The sequence below is a fragment of the Lactuca sativa genome, chromosome 3, assembly GCF_002870075.4.
Source record: "Lactuca sativa cultivar Salinas chromosome 3, Lsat_Salinas_v11, whole genome shotgun sequence".
NCBI lineage: Eukaryota > Viridiplantae > Streptophyta > Magnoliopsida > Asterales > Asteraceae > Lactuca > Lactuca sativa.
In genome coordinates this window covers 20,855,340-20,876,974 of record NC_056625.2, presented here as the reverse complement: position 1 = coordinate 20,876,974, position 21,635 = coordinate 20,855,340, and the positions used below count along the sequence as shown (strand labels likewise).

Genomic DNA, 21,635 nt, shown 5'->3' with positions numbered 1-21,635 from the left:
TGGATCTAAATTTTCTTTAGTTATCCATGGAATAAACAATTTTCCAAAGCATGAAACCTAACTAGCATACGTCTTCATATTTACATCATAAAATCTAGTTAGAAGAATATCTCTTTATTGTAGCCTGTATAACTTGGCCTTTCAAGAGCTTAGTGTCTCAAATGTTCCACCTTTAATGGAATCACAATATACCATGAACAAATGGAGGAACTTGAGAGAGAGGTTAGGCACACAATCGGTTATCATCTTCATAGAATACATTGGTCACGATTTTAGGGTTTAGGGAATATATATATATAGTGTAGAATTACAAGAGTCATATGTCAACCCTAATTCTCACACTTAGGCTTATGATCCAATAACTCATATAGACTAAATCTTCATGGACTCTCACATAAACTTAGTCCATCATGGATCAATAGCCCCAAACCATATGTATCACATATTTACATAATTAGTCCCCGTTAATTTAATTAGTCTCTTTTGATCACTAAATTAATTCCAAAATATTTCTTGATCAATACTAATTAAATAATATGATTTCTTAATTAATATAATATACTTAAAATATATTAATAAATCACAAATAACCTCTTTCTCAAATATCCATCCTATCAAATTGTGTTGGTGAATGCAACCCAAAAGGACCATGCTACACTCGGGTCAAGTACATACCAATTATAGTTATGGGCTTAGACACCTAATTCAACAGTCTCCCACTTGGATAAGTCTATAACTATAACTGCAAATACGACTTCAAAACCCGACTAGCAATTGTAGCTCTTAAATCCATTGTCGAACTCTGACACGTCCTTTAGGTAAGGGATCATATATTCCTCCATTCTAGATATCATATGAACATGAGACATGGATTATAATCATTCTCTCTATCCATGTGTTGTTTCCCGATTTTCGATTTATGACGACCGGCTAATTTAACAAGTCAAATCATTCTGAAAGAGTATGTTTGCTTCTATTGCCAAGAAAAGGGGCATTGGTTGCGAAGCTGTTGTATCTACCTAAAGGACCATAAAGATGGTAAAGTCAAAATGTGTGACTCTTCTTCAGGTAAGTCCGCTATCTAACTCTATTAAGTTCCTATTTGGAGATTCTTAATACATGATGTGACAAGATTACATTTTGATGTGTTTGTAGGATCGAAGAAAAGAAACGAAGCTTAAAGGAAGAGTAAGTTGAGTCTGGTCGCGAAGAGATGAATTTTGATCGCATGGTTCGATGATCAGATTTTTGAGCTACTCCTTAGGAGCTATGATAGATTGCTTAGAAATATGTAGTAACATAGTTTTCATTTGTAATTACATTGTAAGTAAAAGTTTTTCCACGTTTTATAAATAAATAAAAATTTGATTTTATCTTATTTTATATATCCTTGCAATGGCATTTGTGAAAATTGATGTTTGTACATTTATATTGTTAGCAATATTGGAAAATGGATTTGATTCTTTCGTTTGTGGTAGTGTCACAATTTACCAAATAAGGAAAGATTCTCATCACCCAAGTTTCAATTGGATAGAAACTTGGAATCATGCAACTTGTGTTGTATGATGAATGGGAACCTTCATCTTTGGGAAATTAGGACTAATTCCTTATTCACATGTGTATGTGAGTCAAGTGAAGGACTGGGGGATCGGGTACACATAGTTGTGCACTGGTCAAGTCCACCACAAAGAACAATAAGACTATTCGTCATGATTTACTAAAATTTTAGTAAACTTGGTTATGCTTACAAGATTAAGTGTAATTCTGAATCATTGAAAAAAGTTTCAATGTATAGCAAAATAAATATGAAGAATCAATTAGGCAGAAATTAAAAGTTTCTTCAATCTAAAAGGAAAGGGGAGTACTTTATTATTGTGTTTTATGATCATCTTAATGATTATGAAAACCATATCACAATTGATCCTCTAAGGACACCTTAGTACATTTGAATGGCTAACAAGAGGTATCGGGAATTGTTGAAATGGTTAAATCAAGAAGATGAGTCATATTTCATTCCAAAAATTGAGTCTTACAGTTATCCTCAAAGATTGCAACTTGAGTGACATACCTTAAGAAGGTTTATAACACAATCATCAAATGTGGAATAGAAAAGGTGTTTGTTACTCCTGCACATTTGAAATTAGTAAGATATGATGTCTTGGATAAGACAGAGACCAACTAAGACCAATTGTGTGAAGTGCTATTCTTCATAAGAATCCACACTAATTATTTAATATTTGTTTGTCAAGGAAAGTTTTCTGCCACACCCCAAAACCACGAACGGCGGAAACGTTCAGGGGTGGAGGACATCATGTACAGTATCACAACAATGTAATATAATAAACAAGCAACAACATCATCCATTGCATTATAAGTAAAGTTTTAATACATGTGTGTTCTTTCATTGTAGTAAGACACCAAAAAATACAATCAAAATAAAAGACGAGACTTGTCTGCTCCGTCTTCTCAAAACCTGGCCATCGTACCTGTCTACTGTTGACCTGAGAATACAAGTTATTTTGAAAGAGAGTATCAGCTTTAAAGCTGGTGAATTCATAAGTAATTAAGTGTCATTGTCTTGCTTATGAAAATCTGTTATGAAGGCCATGTAAACCTTTAAATGAAAATGTTGATGTAAGTATGAAAACCCTAGAAAATCCCTTATTTTCTATAAGTATGAACTGTAGTCTTCTACCAAGACCCGAATGTTTTGTAAGTAAAATGATAGTTTTTCCTTTAATTTTTTAGTACTAAAGTACTTAGTCTAACTCATCGTTTATGTGAAAGTATCACAAAATAAAGTAAACAGGAAAATGTACTATTGTAAGTGTTGTCACTGGGTACTAGGACTAACACAACATCGCATTAAGCGAAATATGTAACCTAATGAACATCCGAAGATTGTCCAGAAAAGTAATAATGTAAGTGTCATCGTTGGGTACTAGGAGTAACACAACATCGCAATAAGCGAAAAGTATAACCTAATGAACAATCGAAGATTGTCCACTTGTCCTCTGTAGCAGCAGCAGGTGGGTGGAGGGGTTAGCCCCGGTTATCGATCTTCCTAGTATAAGTAGTAACCTTAGACCTCTGTAGATAGTCATCGACCACTAGTGCTAATCAGTGGGGTTCAGAATGGTAAGTCCTGCCGAGATATCCCATTGAACCGAGATAGGAAAGATAATTTACACAGAAAGTACTATAAATCATCCTCGTAGTTCTAAGTAAAAGTATCCAGGTAAGTGAATACATGATAATGCACCTATGTAAGAGTGTTCCTGTATGGTATTCATGTATGTGTGTTCATGTAACATGTAAGTATATGTAAACATATTCATGTATCAGGTAAGCATCTGTATATGTACTCATGTATCAGGTAATGTACTAGTATAGACTCATGAATGAACTGACTCTTGTGTGATTTCTTGTAATAGAAGTGATGTTTGATATCTTCAAATTATCCCTATGATAATTTACTGAAATATAATTGGTTGATCATGTAGGTTTATACACTCTTACTACTCAAGGGTGTGGGAAGCTGAATGAAAGGTGTAAACTATAACATCGATACATATATAAGAATATAAGTGTATATGCATAGTTTAGTTCAAGAATGTAAAATGGTTTTGTAAGACAACTTATTGTTTTGAACAATAATTAACAATGACTTGATGTCATTTTAATAAACATTTCAAAGGTATAACATTTGATAACAATGTATTTTTAAGATTTAAAACCATTTCATGCATCACATTTTGTAGCATGTGATATCTGTTAAATGACAAACACAGTTATAAAATACATATCAATGATTCAATAACATGTTTGTTTCTACTTGTATTTCCCCCCCCCCCCCCCCCATTAAAGCATTTAAAACATTGATTAGGGGTATGAACTCTGTCACACCCTAAAACCACGAACAACGAAAACGTTCAGGGGTGGAGGACGTCATGTACAGTATCACAACAGTGTAATATAATAAACAAGCAACAACATCATCCATTGCATTATAAGTAAAGTTTTAATACATGTGTGTTCTTTCATTGTAGTAAGACACCAAAAAATACAATCAAAATAAAAGACGAGACTTGTCTACTCCGCTTATGAATTCACCAGCTTTAAAGCTGATACTCTCTTTCAAAACAACTTGTATTCGCAGGTCAACAGTAGACAGGTACGATGGCCAGGTTTTGAGAAGACGGAGCAGACAAGTCTCGTCTTTTATTTTGATTGTATTTTTTGGTGTCTTACTACAATGAAAGAACACACATGTATTAAAACTTTACTTATAATGCAATGGATGATGTTGTTGCTTGTTTATTAGATTACACTGTTGTGATACTATACATGACGTCCTCCACCCCTGAACGTTTCCGCCGTTCGTGGTTTTGGGGTGTGACAGCCGTTCGTGGTTTTGGGGTGTGACATTTTCTAACAAGAGAATCTTATCTGTCAAGAGGACAGTGGGAGTCATAATGACCTTGAAAATTTTCAAGAACTAATCAAGAATAAACCTATTGTTTATCACTAGCACCCGACTTGAGGTTTGTAACCTATCGTGTTGACATATTCTTGTTTCTGTGCCCATTCCAGTTACAGTTGACTATCCATGTGAGTTCTATGAGTTCTCAATTGTTTGCATAAGGCAAAGCACCTACATTAGTGAAAGTTCATTGATCAATAAGGGTGATCTGCTCTACAAATTGGAAGACATGGTAGGCCCTTATGCTACCAAGTGGCAGGAAATTAATATTCAACAAGTTCAATCCATACGAGTTTGGATTTGTCACTAACCTTGTCTTGTGATTATGGTTATGACAAATTCACATGGATAGGAACACATACACCATTAATCTAAGTGACAAAGGTTTCTCTCTAATTCATGAAAATGATTGTGAGGAAACGCTTTCACTAAGTAGATTTTGAGAACTTAGCAGTTGTATTATTGCGTTTTCAAATTCGATTATGATTACGACATTCCTCTTCACAGTTCGAATTGTGAGAAATCACAATTAAGTTTGAACATTCAAGACTTACTGCTGTAAGTTCTGAAAAAGTTTAGACACACATATGAACTTTCTTATAAAAGGTGTATGAGCTTAGATAAAGACTTATCGAAGCATCTTGTATCAAAAATCTGAACTTTGGTAAGAAAGTCAACAGGTATTGATTTCTAGAAGTCCAACTTATTTCTGGGTACATGTCAAAGCTAGTGGGAGCATAAATGTTATGCTATTAAAGAAATAATTGTTGTGCTAGTGGGAGCATAATCATTATGGTAAGTGTTGCAAGTTAGTAATGTTAATTATAGAAAACAAAAGTTTCAATTCGTAAAGTTGCAGAGTTTGAAAAGTTGTTTTGCTATAATTAAGGGAGAGGAACTCATACTTCGCTTCAAATCTAAAAGCTTAGATTGAGATTTTAATCAAATTTATTCAAGGATATATATATATATATATATATATATATATATATATATATATGAATACCATGTTGGAATGCTTCAACATTAGAATTATATGTATGGAAATATTATAGCAAAAGAATGGTCAAGTATCATGTCTTTATGTAAGACATTATGAATTTTATCCCATATGCTTTGGGTATAGGATCGATTGCATATGCTATAATATTTTGTGTTCTGAATTTTCCGAATGCCAAGGGTATTAAGACGGAAATAGGACCAGAACCAAATATGACTAAAGTAGTTAAACAACTGTCAAGGACAATCTAAGGTTTGCTATGGATTGATCGCTTGAAGGTGGAAGAATAGTAATGAATGAGCCATATTAACATTATTATGAATAGACATGAATCTATTAATAATTAGTTGTCGTATGGAAAATATGGAAATATTTCCATATTGGGAGTTGGATGTTAGGAATCTATGTGGAAGTTAGAAACTTTTGTGCAAGAAGGATGTTCAAAGGAATGTACTTTGAAATTGAGACTTTGCTTCCTTGGAATTGTTTTGTAATATTCTACAAAGGAATACTTTGTAATATCATTGGCAAAGTCTCTGTGATTTTAGTACCATGACATTACAAAAGGTTATATTGCATGAGAGTTTAGAATCTAACACATTCTAGCAGTGACAAGAATTTGGTATTCTTACACTTGCAATAAGGATTTGGAATTGTGAAATGAGCATCATTGAAATGTTTTCAATTGATCTATTTCACATAGTAAGGACCATAGATAAACATAGTGTGCATGCTTGGAGCATGGGAAAACTATTATTTTAATTCAACTATTAAGTTGATAAATCTAAACATTATACAATGAATAATGTGTAATCAATATGGTCATTATATGTGACATCCCAATTTCACGGCCAGAAAAGACCGATTTGTTTATGCTTTGTTTTATAAATCAGAGTGATAGTTTAAAGAAAACGGTTGTGGAATTTGTTCCCAAAATAAAATATGATAACCATTTATCAAAACATTTCGCAAAGAGAATGTATTTCCATTAAATAATAAAACCTCGAGATGTCATGTTCCGATACAGACCAAAAGCATAAACAATATAAAATAGACCTTACAATAGTTATTCAACTACTGATCTATAATCCAAAACCTCTCGTCAAGTCCACCAACTTATACTCTTGTGTCATTACCTGTAATGCAAAGAAAACTGAGTGGGTCAGGCTTGGGAGCCTGGTGAGCATATAGGGTTTTCAACCCACAATAATATAATTATTATATTGAACCATCAAACAATCAACCCAATTACCCATCCCCATTATCTCCTTTATTTCTTAGGATTTTACCCTAAGAATTCAACTACCCGCCATTCATCCATTCCTAGGATTGACCTAAGGAATTAGCACAAATCTATTGCTACATAAGGCCCATCTACCAACATCATCCTTTAAGCGCCTCTGCCATGATTCCGTCATACCCTATGAGGCGCGACTGCCGGGTTTATGACATTCTCTTTTAGGCGCATCTGCCGACATTATCTTATAAGCGCATCTGCCAAGATTACCCTATAAGCGCATCTGCTATTATTATGACAATCTCTATTTGGCGCATCTGCCGACATTATCCTATAAGCGCAGCTGCCAGGATTACTCTATAAGCGCATCTGCTTTTATTATGACAATCTCTATTTGGCGCATCTGCCGACATTATCCTATAGGCGCATCTGCCAGGATTACGACATTCACTACTTGGTGCATCTACCGATATTATTCTCCAGCACATCTGCTAGTTTTATGACATTCTTTAATTGGTGCGTCTACCAATATCATTCTTAATCATCTTTCATACCTCATCACTTTATCACATACCAACTATCTCATCTACCCATGTTCTACCCAACATACTTGTAGATATAGAATACACATACAGTTTATCTCATTTAAAAACTATATAAAACATTCATTCCATACTCATCTCAAATAAACAACAATATATAAACACATAGCACGTATTTTATACCAAATACTTCATATTTATGTGTTAGAAGAAAGTAACCATACACTCTCCCAAACATACACTTAATACATTCAAACAATACTTGTATTATACCCGTGTTTATGAAAGGGACTATACACCCACCCATATAAACAACTTTATATTATCCACGTAGCACGTATTTCAACGAAAATACTTAATAATTATGCGTTAGAAGAAAATAACTACACAGTCACTTGATCAGAAGATGATCGGACAGCACTACGACTTGCAGAAGTAGTAATCCTCAGCAGATCTGGAAGATCTCTTCAAAAATCGAACTTCTCGCGGGCAGAGCTTCGGCTCGGGAACCGCACTTCTCGGGATCTTCGGGATCTCGGGACTTGCCTCGGGGCTCGAGTATGATACCGGGGCTTCGGGGTATTTCTGGCACGCAAATCGATGCAAAACGGGAGAGAGAAGAGAAAAAATAGCAAAAGAACTCGGCTGCCCTCGCATCCTATTTATAGGAGGCTGGAGCCTCGGAGTACGCGGGGCGTACTGGTCCGAAAAACGTCACTGCTTACGTATCCGAAGCCACTTGCTGCGATGTCGACACCTTCGGAGTACGCGGGGCGTACCTCGGATCAGACCGGTGACTCCTTCGGATAATGCTTCCGAATTAAAGATTAAAAATAAATACAAATTATTTAATAATCTTCGGAAATTCATATCTTCTTCATACGAACTCCATTTTCGACGTTCTTTATATCCACACGAAGGTGAGACTACGATCTACAACTTTCGTTTAGACCCCGTCGGCTAATTTTGACTTTTATTTTTATTATTTATTTTTAATAGGCCGGGATAGAAACTTTCGTTAAAAATTCATAACTTCTTCGTTTGACGTCCGTTCTCGCCTAACTTTTTATCGCTTCGATACCAACAATGAGATCTTAGATTCTCATTTAGATTGCTTCGGCTAAATACCGCTCTAACGTAAATTCAGTTTTTACGTTGCATTGCGTCGTGCCGGTTCTGTCGCGAAACTTCGACGGGTCATAACTTCTTCGTTATAACTCAGATTTTGGCGTTCTTTATATGCACGGAAACCTTGTGACATATACTACAACTTGGTTAAGATTAATCCTTCTAGATAATCTTCCATCAAAAAGTCATTTTTGACGCCTATTGTCTCTAAAATGACTAGCCCGGATCTACGGGCGTTACATTATATAAAAGGTGTTTTATTTATATTCAAAAGTTGTGAGACCATATTGGATTCAATTATTCGTGTGTTCCACTTTGCATATTTTGACTTCCCGAATAACTAGATTATTCAAACTATCCACGGTCGATCATACTTTGGAAGTAGGTATTGAAGCTAGACTGTCATGAATGGGTCTATAGATTGTCTAAAGGTGTTTAGACATAGCACAAGTTTGCTGCAGTATTCATGAGTACTCCTTTAATAAGATTAGAGTATTGGACTAAACCAACGCTCATTTGAATCACTTCATGGATTTTATCACGAGTGATCATGAGATAATAATATATTATATTCTTGAAACCAAGACACGTGAGTTGTAGTCGACAAGTCGGTTCCACATTGACATATGTAAACGCACCAGTAACTTCGTGTTATAAACCATATTGTTGTGTGTGATTTGATGAGCAAATATCCATTCCTTTTACCCTAAGAAGGATAAAAGCGATATATGTGGGCCCCTTGATGATTTAGTGATGACAACCCTAAGCGCTTAGCCAACCCTGGACTGATTTGATTTGTTCAATTAGTCGGTTGTCATAAATCAGAAATCGGGAAACAACACATGAAGAGAGAGAATGATTATAATCCATGTCTCAATTCATACGATATCTAGAATTGAGGAATATATGATCCCTTATCTAGTGGACGTGTTATTGGTCAAAGTTCGACAGCGACTTTTGAGAGCTACGATTGCTAGTCGGGTTTTGAGGTTGTACTTACAATTATAGTTATTAGACTTATCCAAGTGGGAGACTGTTGGATCAGGTGTCTAATCCCATAAATATAATTGGTATGTATTTGACCAGAGAGTAGCATGGTCCATTTTGGGTTGCCTTCATCAGGACAATTTGATAGGATCGGTATTTGAGTAAGAGGTTATTTGTGATTTATTAATATATTATAAGTATAATATATTAATTGAGAAATCATATTATTTAATTAGTATCGATCAAGAATTAATTTGGAATTAATTTCGTGATCAAAAGAGGCTAATTAAATTAACGGGGGCTGGTTAAGTCAATTAGTAATATTTATATTTTGGACCAATGATCCATATTGATTAGGGTGGACTAATTCTATGTGGGAGTCCATGAAGAGTTAGTCCATAAGGCCCATCATAAGGCTTATTGTATTGCTTAAAGGCTGAAGTAAATGGACTAGGGTTTACAAGTGAAACCTTAGGAATTCCAAACTATATATGTGTAACCTCTTTAGCCAAAATCGGACCTAAGAGTGACATTACAAGAGTATGAACGGTTTTTAGTGCCTAACCTCTCTCTCATTTGTCTTCCAGTTGTTCATGATGTTTTTGACTTGTTTGAGGCACCACATTTGGGGTGCTAAGCTCTTGAAAGGCCAAATTCAACAAGCTACAACAAGAGATAATCTTCTAACTTACTTTTATGATTTATATGTTAAAATTGTATGCTAGTTGTAGGCTTCATGCTTTGGAAATTTTATTGCATGTATAACTAGAGAAAACTTAAATCCAAAGCTATTAGGGTTGTATGTGCACCATAAGAGGGTTATATTACATAAAACCCAACATGCCTATGGTCCTTTCTTTGTGAAATAGACACATTTTCAATGAAACTAATTTCATAATTCCAAATCTTTATCATAAGTGTAAGATTCTAAACTATCATGCAATGATCCTTTTTAATGTCGAAGTACAAAAGTCACAGAGACTTTGCCAATGCTATTACAAAGTATTCCTTTGGAGATTGATAACAAAACAATTCCAAAGAAGCGAAGTCTCAAATTCAAAGTACATTCCTTTGAACATCCTTCTTGCACAAATAGATTATTAATATCAATCTCCCATTATGGAAACATTTCCATAAATGCCATATGACAACTCATTATAAATAGAATCCTATCTATTCATAATAATGTCAATATGGTCTGTCCATTACTATACTTCCAACTACAAGTGATCAATCCTTAGCGAACCTGAGATCGTCCTTGATAGTTGTTTAATAACTTTAGTCATATCCGGTTCTAGTCCTTTTTCCCTCTTAATGCACTAGGCATTTGGAAAATTAGAGCACATGAATATTATAGAATATGCAATCGATCCTATATTTGAAGCATATGGGACACGATTCATAATGTCTTAAATAAAGACATGATACTTGACCAGTCTTCTGCTATAATATTTCCATGTATAGAATTTCCAATGTTGAAATATTTCATCATGGTATTCATATATATCCATGACTAAGTTTGATTAATACTTCAATCTAAACTTTTAGATTCGAAATAAAGAATAAGTATCATCTCCCTTACTATAGCGAAACAACTTTTCAACCTTTTCAACATTTGCAACTTTGCAAATTAGAACATTATTTCCTATAAATAGTATTGCTAACTTGCAACACTTACCATAATAATTATGCTCCTACTAGCATAACAATTATTTTGTTACTAGCATATCATTTATGGTCCCACTAGCTTTGACATGTATCCAAAATCAGATGGACTTCTAGAAATCAATACTTTATTGACTTTCTTACCAAAGTTTAGATTTCTGATACGAGATGCTTTCATAAGCCTTTATCTAAGCTCATACACCTTTTATTAGAAAGCTCATATGTGTGTCTAAACTATTTCAGAACTTACAACAATAAGTCCCGAATGTTCAAATAAATACAATGCCTAAAATGCTAATATGTTTATGCATTGTAAATGTCTGATGTAAGCACAATGCCTAACAATTTGCAATTAAAAAGTCTTATATGTTCAAATAAGTACAAATAAGAAATGATCAAGTAAACTTACATATTTTGCAGCTGCATCAGTAGATCTCCATCCTTTTTTCTCATCCCAATGTGTAAGCCTCCAAGTCTCAATTTGACCTGTTGAAGAATCCAAATCAAGTCCACGTTCGATGTGATAGCGTATTGTACTTTTTGAACCATTTCTACTATTCATTTTACGCTTTCCACAAGCCATAACCCTCTTTTCCATAGTCTCCTTTAAGGATTAACAACCAAATCAATCAAAAAATATTTGATGGAATTTAGTAATGATTAATAATATTATAGTTCAAATATTTTTAAAACATTACCATGTATTTTGGCTCACACCACATATCACAAAGATACCCCCAATCATCTTTGCTACCCATATTTGGAGGGGGTGTAGTCTTTGCCTTTGTTGGATCTACTGGTCCGCCAATCCCTTTAAAGTAATTATGCAACTGAGATCTGTGGGTTCTCCAAGCCCTTGCCATGTGGTTGTTGATAACTTTGCGAATATTCCCATCCTCCACATCAATTTCAAAAAGTGTCTTCAAGAAAATAATATAATTAGTTCACTAGTGAATTAAATATTAACAATCATATACTTAATTAGTATAAACAAAACTTACAGTTAGCCTATGGCGTAACGGAAACCGAGCTTCTTCTGGTTCATGTCTCCACTCTTTGTATTGCATGCTACAATTGCTACGCAAAATGTAGCCACACTCATACATGAAAGCTGAGGCATTGTCACATACTACTTGCCTTGTTTTAAAATACAAACTTCACTGTCAATCTCTTCTTGGCTGCTTTCATTATCTTTCATGCACCCTTGCCACGTGTCAATGCACATTTTGTGCTTGTAGTATTAGCATCATGTTCTTGTTCAGTACCATGTTCTTGTTCGGTCTCAAAAATTGGGTCTATAAGCAAGTAAAAGTAAGTTTATATTTACAACAAGACATAATAAATTATATTAAAGTGTAAAATTGAACATATTTTTTAACCAGGTTGTTGCTCGGTTGTTTGAGATCGCTCTATAACCACGTTTGTTGCAGATGTGCTTGTTTACAAAGTTAAAGAATTAGTCTTGATCAAAACATTAGTGTAACAAATATGAACAAAAGCTTGTTACTTGTACTTGATATTAGATGAGGTTGATAGTTTGATATTTGAGGGATTGGATCTGGTTGTAGCAGTTGTATTAGTAAAGAGGTGTCGAAATTGTTACACCAAAAATAAAAATTATAAATAAAAAAAATACTAGTGAGGTTTTTGAATAGACAAAAATTTAAAAATAGAATGGTGTGAAGTGTAAGGAAAGAAAATCTTAAAGAAAAAATAAACACAACAATACAAAAGGAAGCCCTCCGCCCTTCTTGTAGAACACATGAATTAAAAACACAAGCCTACCCATGATAGAAACACACATATTTAGTGTAATAAAGATTATTTGAGGAAAATGGAATAAAATTTTAGCTGAATTTGTTGTGTTGTAAAGAGTAGTACGTTCTCCATCTTGTCTACCCAGTCCACCTCGTCTACCTCTTCTGCCTCTTTTTGACATTATGTTCTTTACAACTGTAAAAAAAATAAATATTTTATAACTCAATCGATAATAATAAATTTAATAATAAAAAGATTGTTACAAATATCTAACCGATAATTATAAAAAAAATCATGCAAAAGAGTCATCTTCGTCGCTATTAAGATTTGGATCATCAGAATCACCATCGGTCTCAGAATCAAGAATAGGTTCACTATCTAAAAAAATTCTACCCTCATCGTCATATTCTTCATCATTATCTTCTATGTCATCCACAAGGGCATTTGCATTACGTATTGCTACAACTGCATCATGTGGTAACGTTTCAGGTTCCACATCATTTCGGACAATAGGAGACGTGATAGGTAACTCTTCGGTTGGTTGAAAAGGTGGCAACTCACTAGACTCCTCTTCTTGAAAAATATCATTTATTGATACTTCATCTTCATCATGCTCAGGTATATCATAGATGTTACGATGGTTTACTCGTTGTACCACCATCCAATTCTTCCCACGTGCCAAATCACTCAAATAAAAAACTTGTTGAGCTTGATCGGCTAAAATAAATGGTTCATCTACATACCACTTGGATGTAACATCAGTGTTATACCAGTGGCAACGAAGCATGAATACTTTTCTACCGAGTATGAAATCCAACTCCAAAACTTCAAGTAAAACACCATAATAAATAATTGCTTTATTCTCATCCCCTGCGCAAACTCCACTACATTGTGTAGTGAAATTTTCATCATGCTCCTTGCAACGAAATTTTACACCATTGACTATACAAATTTTCCAACGTGTGTAATGATCATCAGGAAATTCTGACAACACGTACAAATCATCAGTTTCTCTAGGATCACCATTGATTTTAAGAATAGCCATCTATAAACATCTAAGATTAGTTATCAATGTACTTAAAATCATGTACTAAAAGTAATAAAATTTTAGTTTTACCTTTTTCTTGAACCAAGTGGGAAATTCTTGTTTTTGTATAAGATCTATATTCTCTTGTTCTATATTTCTTGAGTATAAGATTTGTTTGTGCTCCCTAAATTGAAGAACAAATGAGTTGCGATTTTTTAATTAAAAAAATAAAAGTATAGCTAAAATATGGGAAACTTACTCTAGATAAACATCAAGTTCATCTCCGCAACTATTGATGATGTACCGTTGCACCACATTAAGATATTTCCCTAGTTGTCCTAATTTTGAAGCCCCTAATGTACGAACTTTATTGTTGAATAACTCCATATCATGTTTGTTAGTCGCTACATCCCAATTACGCTCTACACGATTAAACCTTGTCTCGATATCATTGACATAACGAGATAAAAAGTGATAACCTCATCGACAACATATGCTTCAGTAATAGAGCCGACTGGACGTGCAAAGTTATGCACATATCCATTGTAAGTACCCATACGACGTTTAATCCCGAACATCCATCTCTAACTTACGGGCCCTCCTAATAACGCCTCCTCTGGTAAATGTACACACAAGTGAACCATGATGGTAAAAAATGCAGGAGGAAATATCTTCTCAAGTTTGCATAATATAATAACGATCCCCGTCTTCATATCCTCAAGTTCTTTGACATATAGAGTGTTAGAACATATTTTTTGAAAGAATTGGCAGAACTCGATCAAAGTTGTACGAATATCTTTATTTAAGAAAGGGAGAATGGCTGCTGGTAGTATTTTTTTGAAGCAATACATGACAATCAGGTGTTTTCATTCCTCCATGTGTATTATGGTCTGTCACACATCGATTGATGTTGGACGCATAGCCATCAGGTAGGTGAATAGACTTGATAAAGTTGCAAAACTCGACACATTCATCTTTAGTCAATGTGAAGTCAGCATGAGGCTTCTCATATTTGCCATTTCTCTCCTTTAGCCATTGTTCCTTGCGAATTTTAAGATCCTTCAGGTCTAAAAGTGCTTTTGTAGTATCTTTTGATTTCATAGGATCATTTAACAACATCCCAACTATATTATCATGAACTTTTTTTTTGTATATGCATGAGATCAATATTATGACACATCAGTAGTTTAGACCAATATGGAAGGTCAAATAAGATACTCTTTTTTGACCAATTCAACTCATCAGTACCTCACTTACGCTTCCTATCCCCATTATTGGGTGCTTTTCCAGGAGTACATATAGGAATATCCTCCAACTGTTGAAAAATATAATCATTTGAGAATTGACGAGGTCATTTCCTTTTCTCTTCCCTTCCATCAAACTCTAAGCTCTTTCGCGACCTATGGTTTTTACTTAAGAGACCTCGGTGCCCTATATAAGATTGTTTACCACGAATCCGGATAGAACAAGTATCCTCAAGGCATACCGGACATGCTAATTTTCCCATAGTGCTCCACCCAGACAAGTAGGCATAAGCAGGGAAGTCACTGATTGTCCATATTACTACGGCACGAAGAGTAAACTGTGATTTTGAATATGCATCAAACACTTCAACCCCATCACGCCATAAAACTTTAAGCTCATCCACAAGCGGCCTTAAGAAGACATCAAAGTCTTTGCCAGGAGATTTTGTGTGACATCCCCAATTTCACGGCCAGAAAAGACCAATTTCGTTTATGCTTTTTAAAACAAAATCAGAGTAATCATTTCATTAAAAGTGTTGCGGAATTTGTTCCCAAAGTCAAACATGATAAAAATTTATCAAAACCTTGCTTTAAGAAATATATATTTTTATTTCATAACAAAACCTCGGGATGTCATGTTCCGATACATATCAAAAGCATAAACAAGACATTATAAGCCTTACAACAGTTATTTATAACTAATGGCCTATAATCCAAAATCACTCATCATCATCATCTGACTATGCTCGGGGTCCACTACCTGTAATCATAAAAAGCTGAGTGGGTCAGGCTTGGAAGCCTGGTGAGCATATAGGGTTTTCAACCCACAATACATAAATTTATTATGTTTAAACATCAATCAGTCAACCAAATTACCCCAATTACCCATTCCCGTTATCCTCACGTTACGTCCCTAAAACGACTATCACAAGGAACCTAGCCTAAGGATTTTCATTAGGGGTGACAACATTGCTTTCCTCAACAATTTATGTCTAAGGGTGACAACATTGCTTTCTCAGCAATTTATGTCAAATAAAACAAACACCGGGGTGACAACATTGTTTTCCTTCAACAATTTATGTCAAATAGGCACGAAGTCACATTGTCGTCAAGATTTATCTAATCAGCACGACGTCACATCGTCACCAAGATTTACTCAACATGAACTAACAACATCGATCCCCACATACTAACTTTATACAGTGATCTTACTAGATCTAGCCTAAAGAATCGATATGAACAACTAACTAACTAAACTGCTTCAGAAATCCTCTAGCAGTAAACAAGGATCGATAAAGATATTGAATGAATGGACTAAGTTAAACTACGAACCTTTGTTCGTAAAAGAAAGAACCACAAGACAATTAAGTCAGGGGTAGTTATCAATGCCTAGGCTGTGGTCTGAATATCGTGAGGTATATAACCCCCAGACGCACCCTATCTAGCATCGAACTTTGCCTAAGCTGTGGTCTGAATATCGTGAGGTATATAACCCCCAGACGCACCCTATCCGGAGTTGGAAACACTAACTGATGCCTAGGTTGTGGTCTGAATATCGTGAGGTATATAACCCCCAGACTCACCCCTATCCGGCATCGGAAATGAAAACACTAACTAATGCCTAGGTTGTGGTCTGAACCCCCAGACTCACCCCTATCCAGCATCGGAAAGGAAAACACTGACTCATGAAGCTCGTCCGATCACTTCACAAAAGAAACGAAGACTCCAAATCTCTTCAAAACAAAAGCATAGGGAAAATACTAATAAAGTACTCCCGTACGCTCCCGTAGCCCGACACGTAATAGTGTCAAAAAGAAAAATTAATGGATGAACACATAGTTCAAAAACACCTAAGGAACGTATAGTTCAAGAACACTTTATGAACATATAGTTCAAACATATGTACCGATTACGAGTCTACTAACGTTCCGCTGGACTATCTAAAATAGTCTGTTGCCGTTGTCTATACTCTGTTAGATGACTAAATCATCTTAAACATCGATACCTCTCATCACTTTATTTTATCACACACCAACTAACTACCCATGTTCTACCCAACATGTTTGTAGATAAAAATATATATACAGTTTAAAACTTGTATAGAATATCAACACAACAGTCACCTCAAATAAACAATTAATATATTTACACGTAACACGTATTTTAAGGTAAATACTTCATATCTATGTGTAAATTGAAAGTGAATATACACTCACTTGATTTGATGATAATCGGGCAGCAATTCGTTTCCTAAAACGATCGTTTTAATAAAACCGGGAGTTTTATTAAGAAACCGGGCTCTGCGAAAGGTCGGGCTTTGAAACCGAAAAGATAAATTTTCCGGGCTTCTCGGGCACTTCGTGGGGTATTCCGGGCTTTACAATCGATACCGGGGCTTTGCGGGATGTTAAGATGAAGAAAATATGAAGAAAGGGGCTAAAAGTGGCAAAATTCCAAAAGTAACTGGAAACCCTCGCAGGTACCCTTCTATTTATAGGGTCCGAAATTTGATCCAACGGCTGAGAAGATGGCACGCTTCGGAGATCTGACGGCTCGCAGGGGGTGGCTTCGCACATGGCTCACATGGCTCGCACCTGGCTCGCACATGCGAGGGCTCGCTGGCGGCTTCTAAGTGGACCGCGGCTTGCTGGCGCACCTACGAGACTCGGAGCTAGGCTATGCGAGGCTCGGACACACGCAGCAGCTGGGCAAAGCTTCGGCTGGGGAGCTGGTTGCTTCGGATTGGGCCTCCTCCTCGGTCGAATCAGAAGAGGACACGTGGCTCGCATGACTCAGCAGCCTAATGACTCAGCAGCCAGGTGACTCAGCAGGACACGTGTCACATTCTAAGCGAGGGTGACGTGGCAATTGTGTGACTATGCGAAATTTCTTGGTTTTTGTGCCAAAACTTCTAAAATCCATAACTTTCACATACGAGCTCCGTTTTTGACGTTCTTTATATGCACGCGTAGCTAAAATTACGATCTACAACTTCCGTTTAGACTTCGTCAGCTAATTTTGAATTTAAATTTTATATTATTATTTTTAACAGACCGGGACAGGAAATCCGTTAAAAATTCATAACTTCTTCATCCGACATCCGTTTTCGTCAGACTTTTTACCGTTGTGCTCCTAATGATGAGACCTTCAATTCTCGTTTAGGTTGTGTCGGCTAAAAACCGCTCGATCTAAAATTCGAGTTTTTAGCTGTCTACTGCTACGCTGAAACTTCGAAAAATCATAACTTCCTCATACGAAGTCAGATTTGGGCGTTCTTTTTATCGAACTTCTCGGTTTAACGAATACTACGACTTTCGTTTAGATTACTAAGGCTAAAAAGTAGTTTATCAAAAACTCACTTTTTACGACATTCAGCACCGTGCCGGTTTTGTCGCGAAACTTCAATAGGTCATAACTTCTTCGTGATAACTCGGATTTTGGTATTCTTTATATCCCCGAAATCCTTGTTTCGACCACTACAACTTTATGTAAAGATATCGGGTTTATCTCACACTTTAATTTTGACGCTTATTTTTATTTTTAATTAATTAAACCCTAATAATTAAGCATAAAACACATAATTCACATAATTCCTTTTCATTTCTTCTAAATGAGTTACAAAGGTTAACCTAGACCATTATGTCAATATTAATGCCTAGCCTAGAAACACGGGCGTTACATTTTGGACCAGGAATCAATAATGTTAAAAGGTAATTGCTCTTATGCATTGTTGACCAAGGTGACATGTTATATGGCATCAATATGACTGGCCACATACTATGGGTCGTTTTATATTGCTAAAAGGGTTAAATCCATCTGAAGCCAATCCCAATCTCACACTCCTCGGGTCATCTGAAAAATTATGATACAACTGTTCAAAATGTTTCCAAGCCTTTCCATCTGCAGGATGACACAAAACTCCATCCTGCTCCTTGCGAACTTCTTTATGCCACCACATATCTTTGGCTGTGTGGCGTGACGCATATAAACGCTTCAAACGAGGTGCTAGCGGAAAGTATCGTAACTTCTTATGTGCAATTTTATTGCGCACGTAACGACTACTTTGACAAACCGGACATGCTATAGCATCTTTGTTGTCCCCATATAAGATAGCACAATCATATTGACAAACATCAATAAGCTCATAACCTAAACCAACTTCAGAAAGCAACATTCAAACATCATAATTGCTCTCTGGACAATTATTATTATCGGGAAGAACCTCATGTATCAACTTCAGCAACATCTCAAATGAGTTATCAGACCACTTGTTCATCACTTTCAAATTCATCAACTTCACAACAAATTTCATGGTAGAATAATTCTTTCATCCTGCATACAAAGGATTATTAGAGCTTCATGCAACATCACATAATGAGCATTTCCAATAACTGGTTGTTGATTTTCAAATAAATCACTAGTAGGACCAATATTAAATAAATGATGACCAATCAAATCCTCTAATCCTTCTCTTACTCCACTGAATTCTTCATTAACAGAAAAATCAGGTCCCGCATCCTCTTCATCGACTTCAACCTCACCGTGATGCACCCACCATGTGTACGACTTATCAATTCCTATATTAATCAAATGGGCAGTAATGACACCTATATTTCGTAGTCTTGAATTGATACAATTAGCAGATGGGCATAAATTTAACCCATTGGAGTTCAAAGTATGTTGGGCAACATCTAAAAATTCCTTTACCCCATTAACATACTCGAGCAACTCGATCCCCATTCTTCACCCACTGATGATCCATATTTTGTATCTAATGATGATTACCAATAAAAAATGCTCAATTTACAATTTCTCCTAAGCATGTATAAACTTAATGGCAGGAAAACATTCTTTTAAACATCACTTTCAATCAATAATTATTACATTTAAGTAGTTAACGTATAATTTATAAAAGAATGACAATTATATATCAATGAAAATAACTTACATTAGATATAAGAAAGAAACACAAGTTTTTATCAAATGAGAGTTGTGTTATTTTAACAGATAATTCTCACAATTATGTCATTTAGTTAGAAAATTTGATGCTGAAATGGTGCAGGGGCAGAAGAAACTAAAATTATGCATCTATTTCGAGTCTTTATGTAAGAATTAGGCTTTTGTTTTGTTTTATATAAGCGATTTATTTTAAATTTTATAAAATAATAACCATATATTTTTATTTAACTTCTTAATTAGTATTTGATATTTATTATGATTTTAAATTTATATTTTATACAGTATTATATATTGAGATAGAGGCAATAAATCACCATTAATATGATTTTAAATTTATTTTGTTGTATTTTAAGTATTACTTTTTGTCTAGTATAGTAGTATTTGTGACCAAGAATATCATACAACTAAAATTATTTATAAATATCAGACATGGATTTCTTCAAGGAGAAATACTTGTCTCCTTACATAACAACATCCATAAGTTGTTCAAACAACACTTGTTTCCGCTGCCAAGTTAATTTGGATATATGATCCAACTAGATGAACAATGATGGATCATGACCCACTAACTAACTGATGGCCCATGATCTAACTTCTTTAGACAGATGAATTTTGTGGCCCACTTAAATTAATTATATTGATCATAAGAGTCTCTTTTTCTAGGATATGAAAAATAAAATTTCTATGTTTAAGTATTAAATTAATCGACCTAACCGATCTAACTAAATGGATCTATTGGTTGGTTCATGTAATCAAGTTTTTTAATATGTTGGATCACATAGATACATCTGAACAGATCTAGAACAAGACCTAATGCAACTGCTTTCTCTAAGTGGATGTATGTGAATAATAGTTAATGTATTAATTCTAATTTTTTTCATCAATCATTAGAAAAGAAAGGTTGCTTTAGAGCTTTTATCGCATAGATAATCTGACATATTTGGTCACACATGTGAGGTATAATAAAATGCTCCCTGTATAGAGATTGATTTTGGGAAGATAACTTCTTCAATCTAAATAAAAAAGATGCTAACTGTACAGTTATATGTCCCTTTAGATAAATAATTTGTAAGTTTAGAAGTGTAGGTTTTGCTTCAAACACAAGCAAAACACGAAAACTGGAAAGGATAAGAAAACAGTTTAAGAAAGGGGCAAGTTCGTTGGTGCCTAATCTTTTCTTCTATAAAGAAAAATCAAATTCTAAATACACTTAAGGATAAAACACAACTATATTAATACTATAAACATAATGAGATTGACTCAAACACTAAAACTACAAGTAAAAACAGTTAAAATAAAAACTTCACAAAATGCCCCTGCACTCATAAATCTGATTAACCCAACATATTTTATATGGTGCTTTTTTTACCCAGTAGAGATCATTACAACCAATTTGTAGTTTAAGACTAACTAAACTCACTTACACACTTGTTTTGATAGTGTTTTAATGATACATAATTCTAAATTTGATTATGTGAAATCATTGTCAAATCTTGAGTCTATTGTTTTCTCATCAGATGAACAAGTTCACTTAGAGCATTATCTCATAAGAAGTTTGGTGTACCTGATGGAACCTAAGATACTTTTGTTAGTTTCATTTGTTAA

The 21,635-nt window shown here is 34.8% G+C and overlaps 1 protein-coding gene and 1 long non-coding RNA gene across 2 annotated transcripts in view; both read right to left on the bottom strand.

The window, feature by feature from the left end:
- The window catches only part of LOC111907398 (WAT1-related protein At1g01070), a 112,760-nt gene extending 101,120 nt beyond the window's left edge, over positions 1-11,640 (bottom strand). Inside the window, exons 1-2 of the mRNA XM_052769648.1 lie at positions 11,452-11,640; positions 11,376-11,380 (exon numbers count right to left, since the gene is read on the bottom strand). Of these exons, the coding sequence (XP_052625608.1) occupies positions 11,376-11,380; positions 11,452-11,640 (194 nt within the window). The remainder of the gene's footprint in view (positions 1-11,375; positions 11,381-11,451) is intronic.
- A 100-nt stretch (positions 11,641-11,740) lies between these two features.
- On the bottom strand, positions 11,741-12,796 carry LOC128132991 (uncharacterized). Its single transcript, XR_008231184.1, has 2 exons — positions 12,044-12,796; positions 11,741-11,962 (listed from the first exon to the last, which is right to left on the bottom strand). It is a non-coding gene; the product is annotated as an uncharacterized LOC128132991 (long non-coding RNA).
- Positions 12,797-21,635: the final 8,839 nt, after the last annotated feature.